At 41.2% G+C, this 20,663-nt stretch overlaps 1 protein-coding gene across 3 annotated transcripts in view; it reads left to right on the forward strand.

Moving 5' to 3' along the window:
- SP4 (Sp4 transcription factor) overlaps positions 1-14,826 on the forward strand; it is a 49,949-nt gene extending 35,123 nt beyond the window's left edge. For all 3 annotated transcript variants that reach the window (XM_075827320.1, XM_075827322.1, XM_075827321.1), the window contains exons 5-6: positions 6,243-6,442; positions 10,579-14,826. In XM_075827320.1, coding sequence (XP_075683435.1) covers positions 6,243-6,442; positions 10,579-10,826 — 448 coding nt within the window. In that variant the 3' untranslated portion in view covers positions 10,827-14,826. The remainder of the gene's footprint in view (positions 1-6,242; positions 6,443-10,578) is intronic.
- The last annotated feature ends 5,837 nt before the right edge of the window (positions 14,827-20,663 follow it).

Below are 20,663 nucleotides of genomic sequence, written 5' to 3' on the forward strand. Positions count from 1 at the left end.
GTTTGGAACCCCGGGACAGTAGAGATACACAACTGCAAACATCAGTAATTAGACATCTGGATGACGATGAGAGCCAGCTTGACCATGAGGACGAGTTTCCAGCCATTCGAGAACTTCCTAAGGATAGGTGAAGAACTGTAATCTGCCATCCACCAGAACTTTCAGCCGAGCAGGGTACATCATTGCGTACTTGAGATCAAGTTCTTTGAGGTTTTTTCTTGGCAGTGAGGAACAAAGCTATCTTCTTCTGGACCTCAATGGAGAAATCCGGGTAAACTGAGATCTGTGAGTTGGCATACGGAATTGATCCTTTTTCTCTGGTGAGTTTAAGGATAGTGTCCCTGTCCCGCTAGTTAAGGAGTTTAGCAAAGAACGTGTGTGGCGGAGATCCCGGAGGCGGAGGTTTGGACAGAATACGGTGCGCCCTCTCCACTGCAAACATAACGGAGAATTTCTCCCTGCTGAAGATGGTAGTGAGCAGATTTTTCAAGAAGGATTCAGGAGAGGAGCCTTCCGAACCACCTGGCAGGCCAATAAAGTCTGTTCCGCTGATCATCCAGATGCTAATTTAGTCTGGTGAGGCCCTGTTCAATGTCTCCAAGACGTCTGGCGAGTGGCGGGGCTTGGTCCTCCAGAGTACTGACTCTATTTTCCACCTCCGTCACCCTTTCTCTGGTGTGCTGTGCATCCTGGCGTAGAAGAGAAATATCAACCTTAATCTCCTCAATACGCGTGGTGAGGGTGGTTTTACATGTATGAATGTCCGCCAGTACCTTTAAGGTGTCAGAGTTAGAGTCCGACAGAGAAGGGACTGGCTGGTCCGAATCGTCCGGGTTTTGATCAGCGATCTGTGAGGAAGAAGACGTAGACGCCAAGGAGTCCGCTCTGCGAAATTGGTCCGATTTAGTTTGTGATTTCGGAAGCGCCATATTTGAGTTAAGTAGCTGTGAAAATGAGCATTTGGAGCACCAATGCTGCACCCAAATGATATTAGAGCCTTACATTACAGGAGAATGTAGATGGTATTGGGACCCAAGGAGGTCATTATCGGGCAGGGGGACCCGTCAGACAAGTCAGCAAAAAACAGTGAGTTTGCAGGTGGCCCACAAACAGGGTTAGCGTGGTATCTTGGCAACAGAACAACGGTCTGGTCGGCAGCACAGGAGAAATACATAGATAAGGCCATCAAATCACACTATGGCAGTTCGAGCAAGAGCGTGGTCCAGGTGAATAGGGGGTCTACATGTACCGCACAGGTAGCAGAAAGGAGGTGCGTTATAACGGGTTCAGCGGCACCGTTCCAGTGAGCTCCTGAGTACAACAAGGCAGGGAGCTTCTGTATCCCCTGTTGTAGGCGGGGCCTGCAGGGTTGGAGAGTACCTGGGCCAGTGAGCCCAAATGGCAACAGGACTTGTATGCAGAGGGGAGGGTGCCTCTGAGGAGGGGACTCACCAGGTTGTTCTATGCAGTCCCAGGGTGTATGGCCGGAGATGGTGAATGGAAGGACCCCTGGGTGGATCCAAAATGGTGGCCGCAACCAGCGTGAGCCGCCTTGTAATGGCCGACCGTGCCCTCCCTGAGGCTGGCAAGCCAGGTTCACCAAGCTCACCGACCCTATAGTCCTGGGCCAGTGATTTGAGGTAACGTTGGTGCTCCGAAGGAGCTGCAGAAGATGCGGTGGTGCAGCAGCCGCCTGGAATCTAGGCCGCTGCTGCAGGTGAGGCGGTAGGCCGCAACCAGAAATTCATCTAAAACGACCAATTCACTGGTCCAACTGCTCAGGGGGCAACAGTTACCTCAGATGTCGCCACCAGAGCGGAGTGCACGGTAAAGGGCAGTATGGATGGCCTCAAATATACCGCACTGTGCAGAGCCCTCACTATGCGCCAGCATTTTTTCTTTTAATGTTGATGATTATGGCTAACCGTTAATGAAAACCCAAAATTTAGTTTCTCAGAAAATTTTAATATTGGGTAAAAGTTGAAGATTGTAGACTCATGGTGTCACACTCTAATCAGCTAATCGGCACAAAATACTACACAATCATGGGGAAGACTGCTGACTTGACAGTCGTCCAGAAGACTGTCATTGACACCCTCCACAAGGGTGCTAAAGAAGCTTACTGTTCACAGAGTGCTGTATCCAAGCATATTAATGGAAAGTTGAGAGAAAGGAAAAAGTGTTGTAGAAAAAGGTGCACAAGCAACAGAGATAAACGCAGCCTTGAAAGGATTGTCAAGAAAAGGCCATTGAAAAATCTGGGGGAGATTCCCAAGGAGTGGACTGCGGCTTGAGTCAGTGCTTCAAGAGCCACCACACAGAGACGTATACAGGACATGGGCTGATATTATCGCATTCCTTGTGTCAAGCCACTCATGACCCAGAGACGACTTCAGAAGTGTCTTACCTGGGCTAAGGAGAAAAAGAACTTGTCTGTTGCTCACTGGTCCAAAGGCCTGTTTTCAGATGAAAGTAAATTTTGCATTTCATTTGGAAATCAAGGTCCCAGAGTCTGGAGGAAGAGTGGAGAGGCACTCAATCCAAGCTGCTTGCCGTCCAGTGTGAAGTTTCCAGTCAGTGATGGTTTGGGGAGCCATGTCATCTGTTGGTGTTGGTCCACTATGTTATATCAAGTCCAGAGTCAACGCAGCCATCTACCAGGAAATTTTAGATTACTTCATTCTTCCCTCTGCTGACAAGTTTTATGGAGATGCTGATTTCATTTTCCAGCTGGACTTGGCACCTGCCCACATTGCCAAAAGTACCAATATCTGGTTTAATAAGTATCACTGTGCTTGATTGGCCAGCAAACTCGCCTGACCTAAACCCCATAGAGAACCTTATGGGGTATTGTCAAGAGGAGGATGAGACACCAGACCCAACAATGCAGACTAGTTGAAGGCCGCTATCAAAGCAACTTGGGCTTCCATAACATCTCACAGTGCTACAGGCTGATCACCTCCATGCCACGCCGCATTGATGCAGTAATTCATGCAAAAGGAGCCCCGACCAAGTATTGAATGCATGTACTGTACATACTTCAGTAGGCCAACATTTCAGTATTAAAAATCATTTTTGAAATTGGGTTTATTTAACCCCTTCCCAACATTTGACGTATCCATACACCTAAGTCGGGTAGGGGAAGTATGGAACGGGCTCACGGATACGTACGATGCGGGTGTCGGCTGTATGTTACAGCCGACACTTCAGAGTAACGAGCGGGATCGCGCTCGTCTAACTTGCTCATTTAACGTGCAATACAATCGCGGGGTGGCGATGGTTGCTATGGCTGCCTGGGGGCCTAATGAAGACCCCCAGGTCCGCCATCTTTGTGCTCCTATTAAGCGCCGCCTCCGGCAGTGCTTAATGGAGGCCTGTTGGAATCATGATATTGCAATACATTAGTATTGCAGTATATAGTGCAAGCGATTTGAACGATCGCTGGTTGAAAAAATAAATATTAAAAGTTTAAAAAAAAATACCTTTTCCCATTTTCCCCCTAGAGCAGGGGTCTTAAACTCGGCCGGGTTAGTGGGCCACATATAAAAAAAATGGGAAATTGACGGGCCGCATTACTTTCAAATTTGATACAATACAAAATTATTGTTAATCACTTAGTTATTTGAACTACTATAACAATACTACATTACTATAATAATACTACATTACTATAATAATACCACTAGGTTTAAAATTTGAGAGAATTCTCCACGTGCTTATTTCAACAATCCAGTTTTCCAGTTTAAGTGTCGCTAAATGCAGTCCAGCGGCTCAGTTGGCAGCGTTTGGCAGACACACGTCAAGATTGGGCAGCCCCTTTTTAGATAGTGCCACAGAGTCCGCTGTAGATAATGCCGCAGTGCCCTCTGTAGATACTGTCACACACCCACTTGTAGATAATGCCACAGTGCCCTCCGTAGATGCTGCCACAGTGCCCTCCGTAGATGCTGCCACAGTGCCCTCCGCAGATGCTGCCACAGTGCCCTCCGCAGATGCTGCCACAGTGCCCTCTGCACATGCTGCCACAGTGCCCTCTGCACATGCTGCCACAGTGCCCTCTGCAGATGCTGCCACAGTGCCCTCTGCAGATGCTGCCACAGTGCCCTCTGCAGATGCTGCCTCAGTGCCCTCTGCAGATAATGCCACACACACCCCAAGTAGATAGCTGCATTGGAGCTCCCTCTAGGAGTGGAATCCCCAGCCAGAGCGTTGCCGACGCTTTGGCTGGGGATTCCTCTGCTGTTGGAGCCCCTGACGTCACTGTCCATACACAGTGATGTCAGGGGATCCTCCTGGTCCGGAATGTGATATCAGGGGCAACCCCAGAGCCAGTGTCTCCGTAGCAGAGCACTAGTATAGGCTCTGCGCCAGAACTCTGGGGAAGCCACTGACATCAGTGTCCATATATGCTAGTGCTCTGCCCGGGACTCCGCTGTGGGGAAGACTAAGACAACACTGTCCATATATGGACAGCGATGTCAGGGAATTCCACAGAGTCCCGGAGCAGAGCCGATACTAGCGCTCTGCACAGGACTCCGCTCTGGGGAAGACCCTGACAACACTGTCCATATATGGACAGCGATGTCAGGGAATTCCACAGAGTCCCGGAGCAGAGCCGATACTAGCGCTCTGCACAGGACTCCGCTCTGGGGAAGACCCTGACAACACTGTCCATATATGAACAGCAATGTCAGGGAATTCCACAGAGTCCCGGAGCAGAGCCTATACTAGCGCTCTGCACGGGACTCTGGCTCTGGAGAAGACCCTGACAACACTGTCCATATATGGACAGCGATGTCAGGGAATTCCACAGAGTCCCGGAGCAGAGCCTGTACAAGCGGCTCTGTGTCCCATGGGCCGCAGATGACAGCCCCAGGGGCCGCATGTGGCCGCGGGCTTAAGACCCCTGCCCTAGAGCATAGTTTAAAAATAAACATAATTGGTATGCCGCATCCGTAAAAGTCTGAACTATTACAATATATCATTATTTAACCCGCACGGTTAATGCCAGAATAGCTAATTTTTTGGTCACCTCATCTCCCACCAAAAATTAAATAAAAACTTATCAAAACGTCACATGTACCCCAAAATCACTAAAAACTACAGCTTATCCCGCAAAAAAGAAGCCCTCATACCACTTAATCGGCGGAAAAATAAAAAAGTTATGACTCTCAGAATTTGGTGACACAAAATAAATTTTATTTTTTACACTTAGCTTTTTACTTGTAAAAGTAGTAAAATATAGAAAAAACTATATATATTTAATATCGCCGTAATCGTATTGACCCATAGAATAAAGTTAACATGTTGTTTTAATTGCACAGTGAATTCCGTAAAAACGAAGCGCAGAAAACAATGGAGGAATCGCTGTTTTTTTCATTTTCTACCCCACAAATAATTTCCCGTTTCCTAGTACATTATATGGCACAACAAATGGTGCTACGAAAAACTACAACTAGTCCCGCAAAAATCAAGAGCCCTCATAGGACTATATCGATGGAAAAATAAAGTTATGGCTTTTGGAAGGTGGGGAGGAAAAATCTAAAATGAAAATCTGAAAAATGGCTGCGGCGGGAAGGGGTTAATATTCTAATTTTCTAAGAGACTAAATTTTGGGTTTTCATTAAGTTTAGCCATAATCATCAACATTAAAATGAAAAAAATGCTGGAAATAGATCGCTCTGTGTGTAATGAATCTATATAATATTTGAGTTTCAATTTTTGAATTGAATTACTGAAATAAATTAACATTTTGATATTCTAATTAATTGAGAATGACTAGTATATATATTTATCTAGCCTCGTTCACATCTGCTTTAGTGGCCTCTGTTGGAGCGTCCGGCCTATAATACTGGAAACAATAGGGCAGCATGCTGTCATTGTTTCTGGTAAAGCCACGGACACCACATCGGAACTCATTTAAGGTGTAGGTTCCGTCGGCCGCCGGTGGTGCAATGGAATCTGCGCTTCCAGTTTTTCCCCCTTGTCCTGCTCCTCTGACAGAGTAGAATGGAATGGCGAAAGCTTGTGTGAACCCAGCCTTACAAATTTTGTACGCAATACATGTGCTCAATTAGATTAGCAATTTGTATTAAAAGTATTTGAGAGGTTCTATACTTTTAAGTGTCTGAATTGTTAAGTGATGCAATATACTGCAATGTGTCCAAGAATGGTGAAACTGAGGTTCTGAAGGAATGGCATTTTATATTTATCCATTCCACAAATGTGTCTTCTTTTATTAGAGGCAGCAGTGAGCCTGGGAAAAAGAAACAGCACATCTGTCATATTGAAGGTTGTGGAAAAGTTTATGGGAAGACCTCCCATCTGCGAGCACATCTTCGTTGGCATACTGGAGAAAGACCTTTTGTATGCAACTGGATATTTTGCGGAAAAAGATTTACCAGGAGCGATGAGCTACAAAGGCATAGAAGAACTCACACAGGTATAATGTTGTTTTGTCGCTCTTAGGTCTACCCTATAAAAGCGCTGACATTTTCATTGACTATAAGGACAGTTTGTGTAAACTTCCCATATGGCAACTCTCTCCTTTTATACACCTTTTAAAGCAGACCGTACACATGAGATTGTCGAGAGTATCCCGCTAACATTTGTCAGACCATTCCCTCATGCCCACCATTCCAGGAAAAAGAGATCTGAGCTGATTGTTTCCTTACAATGTTTATGGTCACATAATAAGCTTGTGTTATATTTAAGTTAGAGAAACAGCCATGCAAATCTCCATATTCTGACAGTCAAACTAAGGACTGCTAAAATGTTTATGCAGAAACAAAATATCCTTCAAAATAGAGGAGACCATATGCCACAACTTATATTTTAAAGACACGTGTAGGTTTTTAAAATAGAGTGGCAGATTAAAAAGCTGCCAATAAGAGATCAGTCCTGAGGACCCAATAATCGCTATCATGGGGTCTGTCGCAAATATTGGGCATTTTGTGTCCTCTAAAAGTCTTGCTATTCTTGTTGTGATCATAAACCAGGCTTAAGATGAGAAATGTAAATAAATGTTTATCTTTTTTTTTTTTCTCGGTCTTGTGGTTCACAGTCAGGACCTCTATAGACTCATTCAGCAAAAGAAAGTCTCAAAGTTTATAAAGCAATTTGGCGGTAGGAAGAAGGGCTAAATGGATAGTTCACACACTGTACATATAATCCATGATAAGGACAACTCTAGAATCTATTTCCTTATACCATAAAATTCCTGGATTGTTCTCAATACTGATTTGGCTGAGAGCAGCTGACTGACAGACCGCAACTCACAAAGTTCATCCCAAATGTTCTTTTCAGCTGGATGGCAGGCATATTATACGGTTCCTGAGTCCTGGCACCCACTATTGGGTATCTTTTATAGATAAATTTAGATGTGATCGATAATAGCTGGATCCTGTGTGTCAGAGACACACAGGACCAGCGCTCACCGAAGCCGCTAGTCCTCGATGCCCAAAGACTCAGTGTGTCCAAATTAGCTTGTAATTTACGAACATCTTCCATAGACTGAACATTACTACATATCTTGGTGTCATCTACAAAAATAGAAACCGTGCTATTTATCCCATACTCTATATCATTAATAAAGAAGTTAAATAATAGTGGTCCCAGCACTGAACCCTGGGGTACACCACTTATAACCGGTGACCATTCAGAGTAGGAATCCTTGACCACAACTCTCTGGATACGGTCCTTGAGCCAATTTTCAATCAAATTACAAGCTATACTTTCTAAACCTATAGTCCTTAATTTACCCATTAGGTGTCTATGAGGGACAGTGTCAAATGCCTTTGCAAAGTCCAAAAACACTACATCCACAGCGGCCCCTCTATCTAGGCTTCTGCTCACCTCTTCATAAAAACAAATCAGGTTGGTTTGACAACGTCTGTCCTTAGTAAAACCGTGCTGGCTGTCACTTATAATACTATTTTTCGTCACAGAGTCCTGTTTATAACCCCTCAAACATTTTTCCTACAATTTCCTACTGGTCTATAATTACCCAGGGAAGACCTAGATCCCTTTTTGAAAATAGGCACCACATTTACCCTGCACCAGTCCCGTGGCACTATCTTAGTCACTAGAGAATCTCTGAATATTATGAACAGGGAGACATAAATAACTGAACGAAGTTCTTTAAGAATTCTAGGGTGTAACCCATCTGGTCCCAGGGCCTTGTGTACATTTATTTTATTTAACTTAGCTTGTACCATATCTACATTCAGCCAATTGAGGATATTAATTGATGTATTAACAGCACTGTCACCCGCTACATCAGCTGCTCTTTCTTCTGTTGTATATACAGAGCTAAAGAACCCATTTAGTAACTCTGCCTTCTCTTGATCCCCTTATTTACAGATTTTATTAAGCTCTTTAGAATTTACAATGGCTAGAGCTGTACCCTCAGATTTGTATTTTTCAAATGCTCTTTTTTGTCTTTTTTGCCCTTTTTACAGAAGGTGTAAGCCATGTGGGGTTTAATTTTAGTCGTTGAGACTTGTTACCTATAGGAATAAATTTTGCACTATAATTATACAAAGTGGATTTTAAGATCTCCCATTTATCATTTGTACCATTATTTGCCATTTGTTCTTCCCAGTCTATATCCTGAATTGCAGCCCTCATCCTGGGTAAAATTGGCCTTCTTAAAATTTAAGTGTTTTTGCCCTTCCAGCCTGTTTTTGTTTTTTACAGTATAAGTAAAATGCAACTATATTATGATCACTGTTACCGATGTTTTCACAAACAGTGCAATGCCCAACATGCTCTGCATTATTAGAAATGACCAGATCCAACAGAGCGCCCCCTCTAGTTGGGTCTTCCACAAACTGAGCCATAAAACTTTCCTGCAGCAGGTCGAGGAAATCTCCACTTCGCAGTTGTAGCCGAGCCATGACACCAATTATCTGGGTAATTAAAATCTCCCATTATCACTACAATACCTGCCTGTGCAGCCCGCTCCATCTGTATATATAGCTGACCTTCCAGTTATATTGGGGGGTCTATAGATTACACCAAAAATAATATTTTTTCAGTGTTTACCTCCCTTTTGTAATTCCACCCACAACGTTTCAACCTCCCTCACAATCTTCATCCACTATTGCCTCTTTCACTCACCTTCATATCACTTCTCCCATACAGACATACACCACCGCCTTCCCTATTTGCCCTGTCTTTTCAAAACTGTGTAAAACCTTGCAGATTTACAGTCCAGTCGTGTGAGGAGTCTAGCCATGTTTCAGCAACACCTACTATATCTATATGTTCCTCCAGTACCAAGGCCTCAAGCTCCCCCATTTTGCTTGCTAGACTTCTGGCATTTGGGAACATACACTTTAACTTTCCTTTCAATTTTTCACATTCAGTATCAGAAATGTACTTTATTTGACATTATTTGGGCATTTTTATCTTCCATGTTGTTTTGTAAAAAGAGGGTCTTCTTATCCTGTTGCCTAATCCTCACCCCACTTTCTATTTCTCCCCCACCAATAAAGTCTGACCCCTCTCTAACCTAACTACCCCTTTGTTTTCTACATTGACCTCCCTTCTCAGCCCTAGTTTAAATGTTAGTAGTTACTTTTTTGAGTTAAAAAAAATAAAGTTTCACTAAAATTCAGGCTGCAATCTTCATTCATTTTCAGACCCCCTGATATTCAGTTTGCGACCTGATCCCAGATTCACACTTTTCTCTTGTTGGCATGTCCCTCCCAGTAATATATGCTGGATGTGATGTCTGTGTTTCCAGAATGCTGCTGCCTTCACTAGCTCTCATGCACAGATTTCTCTACACGGATAGTCTGTGTGTTTCCCCCGTTCTCCTATCTCTAGCTTCACTCTGATACTGACAGCCTGTGTGATCTTCCCCACCTAAACACTAAAGGCTGGTTTACACAAGTAAATATTTGCCCATACCGAGTGCTGATCACCAATAATTACAGGTTGCTCATCTCTCATTTAAAGGCCCTTAACACGGGCCAATATAAACTGTATGGGGACGAATGATGGTTAATAAGATCGTTTGGTCCCCATATAGTTTGCATAATGTCGGCAGCACATCCCCTGTTTACACGGGGAGATGTATTGCCCACAAGGATGATTTTTTTTCTTTGTTTGGTCGCATAAAAGATGAAATCAGCTGATGAACGTCTGCTTGTTCGTTAGCTGATCTTTGCCCTATTTACACAAAGCAATGATCGTGAATGTTCGTTTGTGTGAATACTCGTTCATCCGATCATTGGCCGGTGTAAATGGGCCTTTTAATGCTTTCATCCCCCTCTTTCCTGATACTACCTCTAACATTGAGAGAAAGGGAGGGGGGGAGTAGGTTACATCAGCCTGTCAGGAGAAGTGGACTGACAGATTTCAGAAGTAAGTAGCAGCACAGCCAGTTATCTACAGGAGCTGAACAGACTCTACAGCAGCAAAATGGTAGAACATTTTTAATGAAGACTGTTTAGAAAGTTGTTTTACAATTTAAAAAAAAAATCATTGCAAAGCTGTCCATAGCCTTTAGGGGTAAAATATATATATATTTGGATGTATGGCAGCCTTCTTCAAAAATGTTTTTATCTTTAGGTGAGAAACGCTTTGAGTGTCCGGAATGTTCAAAGAGATTCATGAGGAGTGACCATCTCTCAAAGCATGTGAAAACCCACCAAAACAAAAAGGGAGGCGGAACAGCCCTGGCTATTGTAACCTCAGGGGACCTGGATGCATCTGTCACCGGTGTCCTTGGTTCTCCGAGAATTGTCACAGTTGCAGCAATTTCTCAAGATTCAAATCCAGCCACCCCAAATATTTCTACAAACATAGATGAATTTTGAACTATGTCATGAGGCCTTTTATTTTTTTCTGCACTTAAATATATGGATTTACAGAATTATGAATATTTCTGTAGAATGCCTGTCAGAGGTAATCATGTTTTTGTTCCTTTAAATATTCTGAGGCTAGGGCGGTGAAGTTAATCAGATGAAGCTGTGAATAATATCCATTTTCTATTATTAGGCAATAGAAAACTACGATATTTTATCTGTATCGTGTATTCTACATTTTGTAAAAAGCCTTCAAGTTTTAATGCTTTTTCATTAATTTTCCTCAAGAAACTGAGGTTTCATGATGAACCATATAATTAAACGAAGAACAATCGACTCAGGGCCACTGATATATTACAAACTCTGTTTGTAAATGGCCATACAATCAGTTTGTATTTATGGTAGCAAAAATTAGTCTGCCGTTTCCTTTACAAAGAAGTAATTTTGTATGGAGATCTGATATTTAAACAAAATTTTCAAAAAAATCTTATTTATATAGTTGTAATGTTAAAATTATGCAAGCTGCATATAGATGCTACCTGACCTTGAATATGCATGATTCTTATGTGACATTTGTGTATATCCATTCATCTTCAGGAACTAACTGCTAGTCAGTTCTTTCCACATTCCATGGTTTTTAGTTTTTATTTTCTTTTATTTTTTCTTGTGGTTTCGTAGAATTAGTTTACACCACATACGTGATTTATATGAGAAGCAAAGGCTTCAGGCTTGATTGGAAGTGTTTGACTATTCCATGTGTTTATCACATATAGTAATGTAAGGATTACTTGATAGTTCAGCATTGTCAAATTTTGTTTAACAACTCCCAAAACATTTCTTGCAAATAATTGCAATTTTTAGAAGCACAACTAATGTAAATTAAATAATTTCCTCCATAGCCTACAGTATTTATTCTGTATATGTACATTCGGTTTCATTGCCATTTTAACAGGTCATTATTATTATTTTTTATTTACAGGGTGATAGAGGTATCGGAGAGCCATCTCTAACAATTGCAAAAACAAAACCCGTTATTCACACACACACACTTCTTTTTGTTAAATGGGCAATTGTGCCTAGAATGATGGCTTCTGTGGAAAATTGGCCTACAGGACTGCATTCTTGGCTTTTATATGTGTTGGGTTTTTCTTTTCGGGGGGTGGGGGGGGGATGTTTTAAAACACTCCATAAAAAACACAAAAAGTTACGTATAGGGCATGCTTAAAAAATATGCAGCATGCCAAAAACATGCAGTTTTTAACCACATAATATGTTTGGGACATTTAGGAATGCCATTCACTACTTCTAAAAACCTGAATATACGTTTTGCAGGATGCAAGTTACAAGGTGTAGATTTACATGTTTGTTTCGATATGTTTTTCGTAAATAAGTATATTTATATAATGGTGTCAGAATTCTTGGGACTAAAAATGGTGGCAATTCTGAAATAGAGCAAGTGTGTGTGTGACTGAGTGTGTGCGTGCGCATGTGCGTGTGTGTTTCTGTATATACAATATATATTTACACATGCATATAGTTTATTTTAATTATTACAATGTTCCGCAAATAAATATCATTTGTGAAATAGACAACGTTATTAGACATATCTCCACACAAATACAATATTTATTTTCGTAGACCTGAAATCAAATTTCAGTAACTCGGTAAGGCTGGTTTCACATCTGCATCAGGGCTCCGTTCCGTCTGAGCTTTCCGTCGGAACGGAGCGCTGACTGACACAAACTGAAATCGTAGGTTTCCGTTTCCATCACGATTGATTTCAATGGTGACGGATCCAGTGCCAGTGGTTTCAGTTTGTCTCCAATGTGAATGAGTTCTGTCGTTTTGACCGAATTAATACCGTAGTCTACTACGGTATTTATCCTGTCAAACCGACAGAACTCTTGCACAATGGACACAAACTGAAACCGTTGGCACCGAATCCGTCACCATTGAAAACAATCGTGATGGAAACGGAAACCTACAGTTTTAGTTTGTGTCAGTCAGGGCTCCGTTCCGACGGAACGGAGCCCTGACGCAGAAGTGAACATAGCCTCAAGATAAAACAACTCAACTTTTGTATATATTATGGTTCATTGTATAATAAAGCTATTATTTTAGGTTTGTATTACCAGGAGTCTTAGGTATGGATTTAAACAAAGTGCGTATGTTTAGATTGCATGTTGAGTATTTTTTTGTCCTTTTTTGAGCACTTAAAGTGTACCTTGGTTTATTACATGTGTTATGGCAGCTCATGGAGCCCCACTTATTACTAGAATAATGAGACCTCAGCACCCTGAGATTCCTGCAGATCTCAAGAACTCAGAATTGAATGTTCTCATCACTTTATGGATTTAAATGGGGCAGTAATGTGCTTTAAAATTACAGCCCCATTTACTTTAATGGGAAGGCCATCAAAATTTTACTTGAGATTAGTCTGGGGGTTGATGAACTGGGACCAGGAGGTACGTACATTTCAATGTTGATTGTATTATTACATTCAGGATTAGCTGTTCTGTTTAATATGTTAGTTTAGCTTGTATTCATGGTCACAGATCTTCCCTAATATTCATTGCCATCTTTTATAAATTACCCACATTATGGAACCCCTGCTTTAAATTATAAAATCTGTATATTCTGCTTAAAAGCTGAAGTGAACCTACGATAAGAATGAAGTCAGTCAATTTACTAGGAACCAGTGACATAAATTTCTTCTAATGAATAATATAGAGAGCACATTGTCCCTCTGCTCCAGCAACATCGAAAATGGCACCTGTATTAGAGGAACTATACCGGCAGCATTCATGTTGTCAAAGTAGCCCACAGATGATATCATCAATTCACTCTATAAGTTTCCTTCCCGTATATATTGAATCATAAAATAGATGGAAGCTCGAAGTGCAGATGAAAAAAAAATGCTTAAATTTAGTTCTAAAGTACATGAAAGCCTGAAGTGTTAAGATCTTATGTAAACCTCTTGTATATTAGCTGTATAATTTTAATAAGATATCGGAGTCATTGGGTTAATTTACAATAATTGAAGAATTACTTTTCTAACCATAATTAAATAGAATCCGTGCATTGTAATTTAAAAAGAAAAATCTTAAGTTGATAATGAATACTGATATTTTATCCGGTTTGAGCTGCGGTAGTTTTAATTGCTGTTCTAAGTCCCAAGGCGCGTGTCTGCGTTTAAAGTATTGTTTAATGTCATTTCACCTTTGTGTTTGTTCATGTATATTTATCATGTTTAGAATGTTATTTTTTATTTATTTTTTTAGCGTCATTGAGTAGTAGTCATGTGGAAGTGCTGCAAAAATTGGCTTTAGAATATATTATTTATCACTTTTTCTGCTGTAGGATGAACGTTTTTAAAGGGGTTGTCCAGGATTAGAAAAACATGGCTGCTTTTTCTTAAGACAGCGACACACCTGTCCAGGGGTTTTCTATGATATTGCTGCTCAGCTGCAATAAAGTAAATGGGGCTAAGCTGCAATACCACACATAACCTGTGGAGAGGGGTGGCACTGTTTTTGGAAGAAAGCATCCATGTTTATCTAATCCCGGACAACCACTTTAATTTGGTCACGTGAGGAAGCATGCTTGATCCAATTCTTTAATTTTAGGAAATTTTTATTGCAACAATATTTGTATTTAATTTCAATGCCTTCTGTGCATGTCAAGGGATTAGCACTTACATTGGTATATTGTCTGCTTTCTCTCTCTCTCTCTCTCTCGCTCTATATATATATATGTGTGTTAATATATTGATATGCAGCAGATATTCGATTGGACACCCTTTTTGAAAATTAGAATAAAAGTTTTGCAAGAGATGTTTTTTTTCAGAGCCTATTGTACATTTTTTGAGGGGGAAATAATTAAGAGGAATAGGAAACCATGGTTTCCCTATACATTTTGCCAGCATAGCCTCTAACTTTTGTCATTTTTACAGTGCTGATTTGTATAAACTTTTGTTCTTTATTGTGGATTTGGAAATAAAATTATGTGGAAATTTGTTGTCCAAAATGCTTTGTGAGCGTGTTTCAGTGTAAAGCAAGTTACATCTCATGTGGAAACTAAATAGAAACAGAGCAACTTTAAATTGCTGCTTGCTCTTGATTGGGAGCAGCTAGCCATAAGTGAACGATGGAAGGTTCAAGCAACATTCACAGCGAAGCCCAGATCTATTATCATAGGTTTTTTTTGCATGACCTTTTGAACTTTCTTATTGCTATGTCTTGTAACATTTCCATTATATTAACCCCTTTGCGGCCTCTGCCATACATGTATGGCAGATGTGTATTACCCCAATATGGTGTGTACTCAGGACCTCCGCCCGTTCCATACGCGGCGAGTGCTGGCTATTTCATACGATGGAATCGGAGATAACTCTGATCCGAGCCATTTTAACCTATAAAAAAGTTGTTTTCTCGACTTGTAAGCGGACTTTTTACCTTACCTTTTCATAGACTCCGTCAGTGTTTCCTCTAAGGTGTTGTGTCAGTCACTCTATTTACTTCAATATGGTATCATTAGTGTTCTTTGGGCCTTACACCCTTGCATCCTTTTCTCCGTGTTCAACCGTATCCTCTGCCTGGACGCAATGAAGGCCGGTAAGTGGCCCGATTTTACTTCTTCACCTCTCTATCCGTCCTTCCAGCCAATTTTGCGTATAATGGACATCTTCGTGCATCTTTCGTAATACATCTGTATAAAGTGTGGGGAAACAAACACTGCGCAGGACACTTAGGAATCGTTTCCACGCTCTCAATGGTCATACTTGCAATATATCAAGCCTAGTCATTTTGGGCATAGAACAGATTTATTTAAAATCCAACAAGGAAATATACACAGCCACAAAGTTGCCCCAACCGGTTTCACCTTTCAAGCTTTTTCAAGGGATTCAGCCCTTTTTACCTGTTGTCTGCTGTGGTCAATAACTACCACTGCATTTAAATAGTCAGACAGAGAGAAGGGGCTTCCAATGTCCTCCGATCACCCCCCCCCCCACACACACACACACAACTGTATCGTGGGCTGCTGATGGTTTGCCACGACAGCGGAGGCCGATTTGAAGGCAACCAGGTCTGCCATCAGCATTCTATTATAAAGCCTTGAGTAGAAATCTGTCAGTAGGTTTGGAGCCACTACACACGATTATGCCATTATGCATCTGGGGTTTTGTTGTTCCAAACTTGCCTACTTAAAAAACAGACATTTAGGAGAAATTTTGTAAAATAAATGACACCTTATAGAAAGGAGTCTGACAGCATCAGGCGCAGTGTGCCAATGAAGCAGAGGACAGTACACCTTCCTTCCTTCCTTGCGCATGCCAAGTATACTGTACTCCGCTTCATTTGCGCAATGCCGGCAGTGGTATATCATCTCACCCATAAGAGTCCAAACTATTAAAATATCACTTTTATTTAACCTGCCGAGTGAACGGCATACGGGAAAAAAAATGTACAATGCCAGAATTGTCTTTTGTTCACCTCGCTTTTCCCAAAAAATGGTAAAGAAAGTGGTAAAAAAGTCATATGTACCTGAAAATGGTACCAATAAAAACTACACCTCGCCCTGCAAAAATTAAGCCCTCCCATTGCTCTATCTACAGAAAAATTATAAAAGTTATAGCTCTCAGAATATGGTGACACAAAACAATTTTAACATTGTTTTCTTTGTAAAATTAGCATATCATTACAAAAAAACAATATACATTTGGTGCCACTGTAATCGTATTGACCCACAGACGAAAGATAACATGTCGTTTTTATGGCACGGTGAACGCCGTAAAGACAATCCAAAAACCAATGGAGGAATCGGGGTTTTTTTTCATTCCACCAAACAGATTTTTTTTTTCCAGTTTCCCAGTACGTTATACGATACATTAAATGGTGCCATATAAAAACTGCAACACTTCCAACAAAAGTCGACGGAAAAATAAAAAATTTATGGAATGTGACGATGGAAAAAACAAAGGGGTTAACGGGAACACATAACATAGTATCCAAACAAAGAAAAAACAACATACACAACCTCACATAATCTGTCTGTTTCTTGTTCCTATTTTTCTCTATATTACAATTTAAAAACTTGCTGCAATGTACTTGCTGCTGAGTGCCCTGCTTTTGCCCTTTCAGAGTGTTTGCCAAAGAAGGTATGCTGGTATAGAAGTTATAAGGTAATAACCCTGGTCCAGTAGTGGGTGTACCAATTCCCACACTTTTTTTCCCCTGTAACTCCCAGGAAGGGGAGTGAGAGGGCATTCTGGGACTTTAATCCTGGAGTTTTTCCCTTCATAAACCCCTAACCTGTGGTTGTACCCTGAGGTACCTCTCGCACCACTTATACGTTTTAATTCCATACCTTTTACTTGGTAGGTATTGATGGAATTTAAGCCTCCCTTTAAAATTGATCAGGGATGCGGAAATTTAAATTTCGGAGGTATATGCTTAGGCAAACTTGTTGCTAAAATAATTATGGACTGTCCTGATTTTAAATAGACAGTCAAATGTGTGTTCATCACTGAGTGGGCACTGTGCATTATCATTATAATGCGAAGACTTTAAGATCTGTGTCTGGGACATGGCCATGTGATAAACTAGGGTGTTGTATAAAATATAAAATAGTATTGCCTAATCTTTGGCTTCTCTACAAGTTTCACATGTAGCACAAGGCCCCTAAATGTCATCATCTCCGCTGCATCTACAGGGGCCCAATTAGCATATAATGATGTGGAGTTTTTGGAGAATAACTGCTGGGCATACAAATTAATCGGAGACACCATTCAATTTATAAAATCCTCAGGGAAAAAGACCTTTAGGGTATGTGCACACAGTGTTTTCAGACGTTTTTCGGGCCGTATACGGACCGAAAAATGGCTGAAAGCTCGGAAGCAGAACGCCTACAAGCATCTGCCCATTGATTTCAATGGGAAAAAACAGCGTTCTGTTCCGACGGGGTGTTTTTTACGTGGCCGTTTTGAAAATGTCACTTCTTCAGCTGTTTTTGGAGCCGTTTTTCATAGACGCTAGAAAGAGGGTGGGGTCCACATGGTATTACTCATCTAGGGGGTTTGCCTCAGCTGAACACATGTATAGCGTATACAAAAAATGGAATTGAAGAATAGAAGAAAAACGGAAAGAATAGAAAAAAAGAGAAGAAAAATAAATTAAGAATATAAAAATTTGAAATAAAAATTTTGACGCATGAGAGCGTGTGACGCTAAGCTCCTCCCCCTCCGCCTTTCCATCGGGTTGAGTGTTGTGTCTAGCATGGTCTGCGGCTGCAGGATAGAGCTAGGCTATGACGCCAGCGGCTAATAACGCCAGTGAGACCAGTCGACGCTGACTGAAGTTGAGCCGGAGACAAGCTTCGGGTAAGTCAGAGATAATAATATTCAGCGTGACTGGTGGTCGTGTAAAGGAGCAAGGCTCCAAAAGTGAAGAGCTTAAAAGCCAAAGGAAATTTGGGGACAGACCGAGACGGAGCGTTTGGAGAGGAGAGGGGACAGAACTGGATGTGGAGAACAGTCTTCATAACCCATTCAGTTAAAGACGCACCTCATGCATTCAAAGGTGCAACCATGAGGCTGAATAAATAAGAGCAAGTGAAGGGAGGTACTGGGGCTCTTGGGCTGGCGGCGTGAATATAGAGTGGTGGATGTGATATGGTTAAAACGCTCAGTACAAAGTGGAAGCAAGTTGAATGTATGAATTTGGTCTCGGCTGAGCGGGTCGGTTCTTTTCCCTCTTACTTCACTAGGACACGATTGATCCAGTGTCAAGTGTAAAACCAACAGCTGGGTGCCCCCATCCCCTCTCCACACCTCAGTATTACTTGGGACTTCTTAACAGTATCTTGTCTCAGCGTGGAATAGGGGACTGGCATGTATATTTTAGAAAGAACAATCCTTTTCCTCTCTCTCTTGGGGCTGATCAAGTCTGGTGCTAAGAGTAAGGGGTATTTACCACGTGGTTGTCATTGGCTATCATAATTGGTAAAAGTCTGTTTAAAATGCCACAAAAAAAAAATGAGTCCGGTAATAGAAGGCCTAGAAACAAGACAAAACTAACATGGTAAATCTATAAATATATGATGCATAACACTCCCCCACAAATCCCTAAATCTAAAAAAGCAGGAGAAGGACCTGAAATTAGAACAGACCCTGAAGAGAATATCGTAAGGGAGGCAAAAAGTAATAAAGGGTAACAAATGGAGGATGGCAAGAAATTGATCACCTTGCTGGAAAATTTAATTTTAGATACTGCAAAAAGACTGGAAGGTACGATGGGGAAATTGGTATCTCAAGTCGGTGGAGTAAAATCGCATGTGAGAATAATAAGAGATGATCTGATGAAAATTAGAGAACGATATACACAGTTTGAAAAATGATGTATTAGCCCTTAAACAAGCTGAAGTGGCCATGGAAAAGAAGTTGGTTGATTTAGAAGACCGGGCGCGCAGAGCTAATTTTAAGATCTGTGGGAATACCCGAAGGCACAAAAGGGTCCAATTGTACTGCCTTTATGCTGAGATCTGTAGTTCTGGGATACTGTCCAATATGTACAATGTGGAGAGAGCCCACAGAGTACCCACATGTATCAGGCCACCTGGAGGGTTTCTAAGAGCAGTGTTCGTCAAACTAAATAACACTAATAAATAACACTAACTTTATTCAACGGGTTGTCATGATTGCAACGATACCAAATTTGTATAGATTTTGTATGTTTTACTACTTTTACACAGTAAAAACACTTTTTTTTCAAAATTATTTGTTTTTGTATCTCCATATTTGAAGAGCCATAACTTTTTTGTTGTTCCACCGATGCAGTTGTGGGAGTGCTTTTTTTTTTTTTTTTTTTTGCAGGACGACTTGTAGTTTTTATTGGTACCATCTTGGAGTAGATGCGACTTTTTGATCACTTTTATCACATTTTTTTTTAAGTCAGGATTCATAGAAAACATTATTTATTATATTTTTACGGCTTTCACCGTGCAGGTTAAATAATGTAATAGCTTTATAGTTGTATAGTCGGGGACGTTACGGACGTGCCGATATCAAATATTTGTAACTTTTTTGCTTGATTTTGTTTTTTTTTTAATAGTAAAGCAGTTTGTAAGGGGAAAAAGTGGGTTTTTCAATTTTTTCACATTTTTTTTTATTAACTTTATTAAAATATTTTTTTTACTAGTCCTACTAGGGGATTTTGATATGCGATCATCCGATTGCTTTTATAATACACTGCAATACTTCTGTATTGCAGCGTATTACTGCCTGTCCGTTTAAAACGGACAGGCATCTGTTTGGCCATGCCTCTGGCATGACCTAGCAGGCATTCACTACAGGCAGACCTGGGGGCCATCGGAGACACAGACACTCGGCGATCTTATCGCCGGGTGTCAGTGGGATGAGATGGAGCTCCCTCCCTCTTTCCAAAACCACTCAGATGCTGTGCTCGCTATTGAGCGTCGCATCTGAGGGATTAAACGGGTGAGATCAATACTAATAATTTCACCCGTTCGAGCAAGGATGCTCCCAGCATCTGATAGCTGAGAGCAGGGACATTGAACGGCTCCCTGCTCTGTTTATTCTGATGCAGCTCCGTGAAAAGGCTATTGCATTAGAATAAAGCCCATTAAAGACCGCCGTGAAGAGGCGTATCGGCGGTCATTAAGGGGTTAATAAGCTTTAAAAAGTTTTGCAAACTTGGATTGTTCCTCTGTATCATAGGCAAAGAGACCTCAATTAATAAATAGACTACAGGAAGAGCATTTACATGATGCATGGTGGTATTTGCACCCTGGAGAAAGGGATTAGATTTATTTTTGCAAATGGTCCCTTAGTGT

This window comes from Rhinoderma darwinii, chromosome 5, assembly GCF_050947455.1.
Source record: "Rhinoderma darwinii isolate aRhiDar2 chromosome 5, aRhiDar2.hap1, whole genome shotgun sequence".
NCBI lineage: Eukaryota > Metazoa > Chordata > Amphibia > Anura > Rhinodermatidae > Rhinoderma > Rhinoderma darwinii.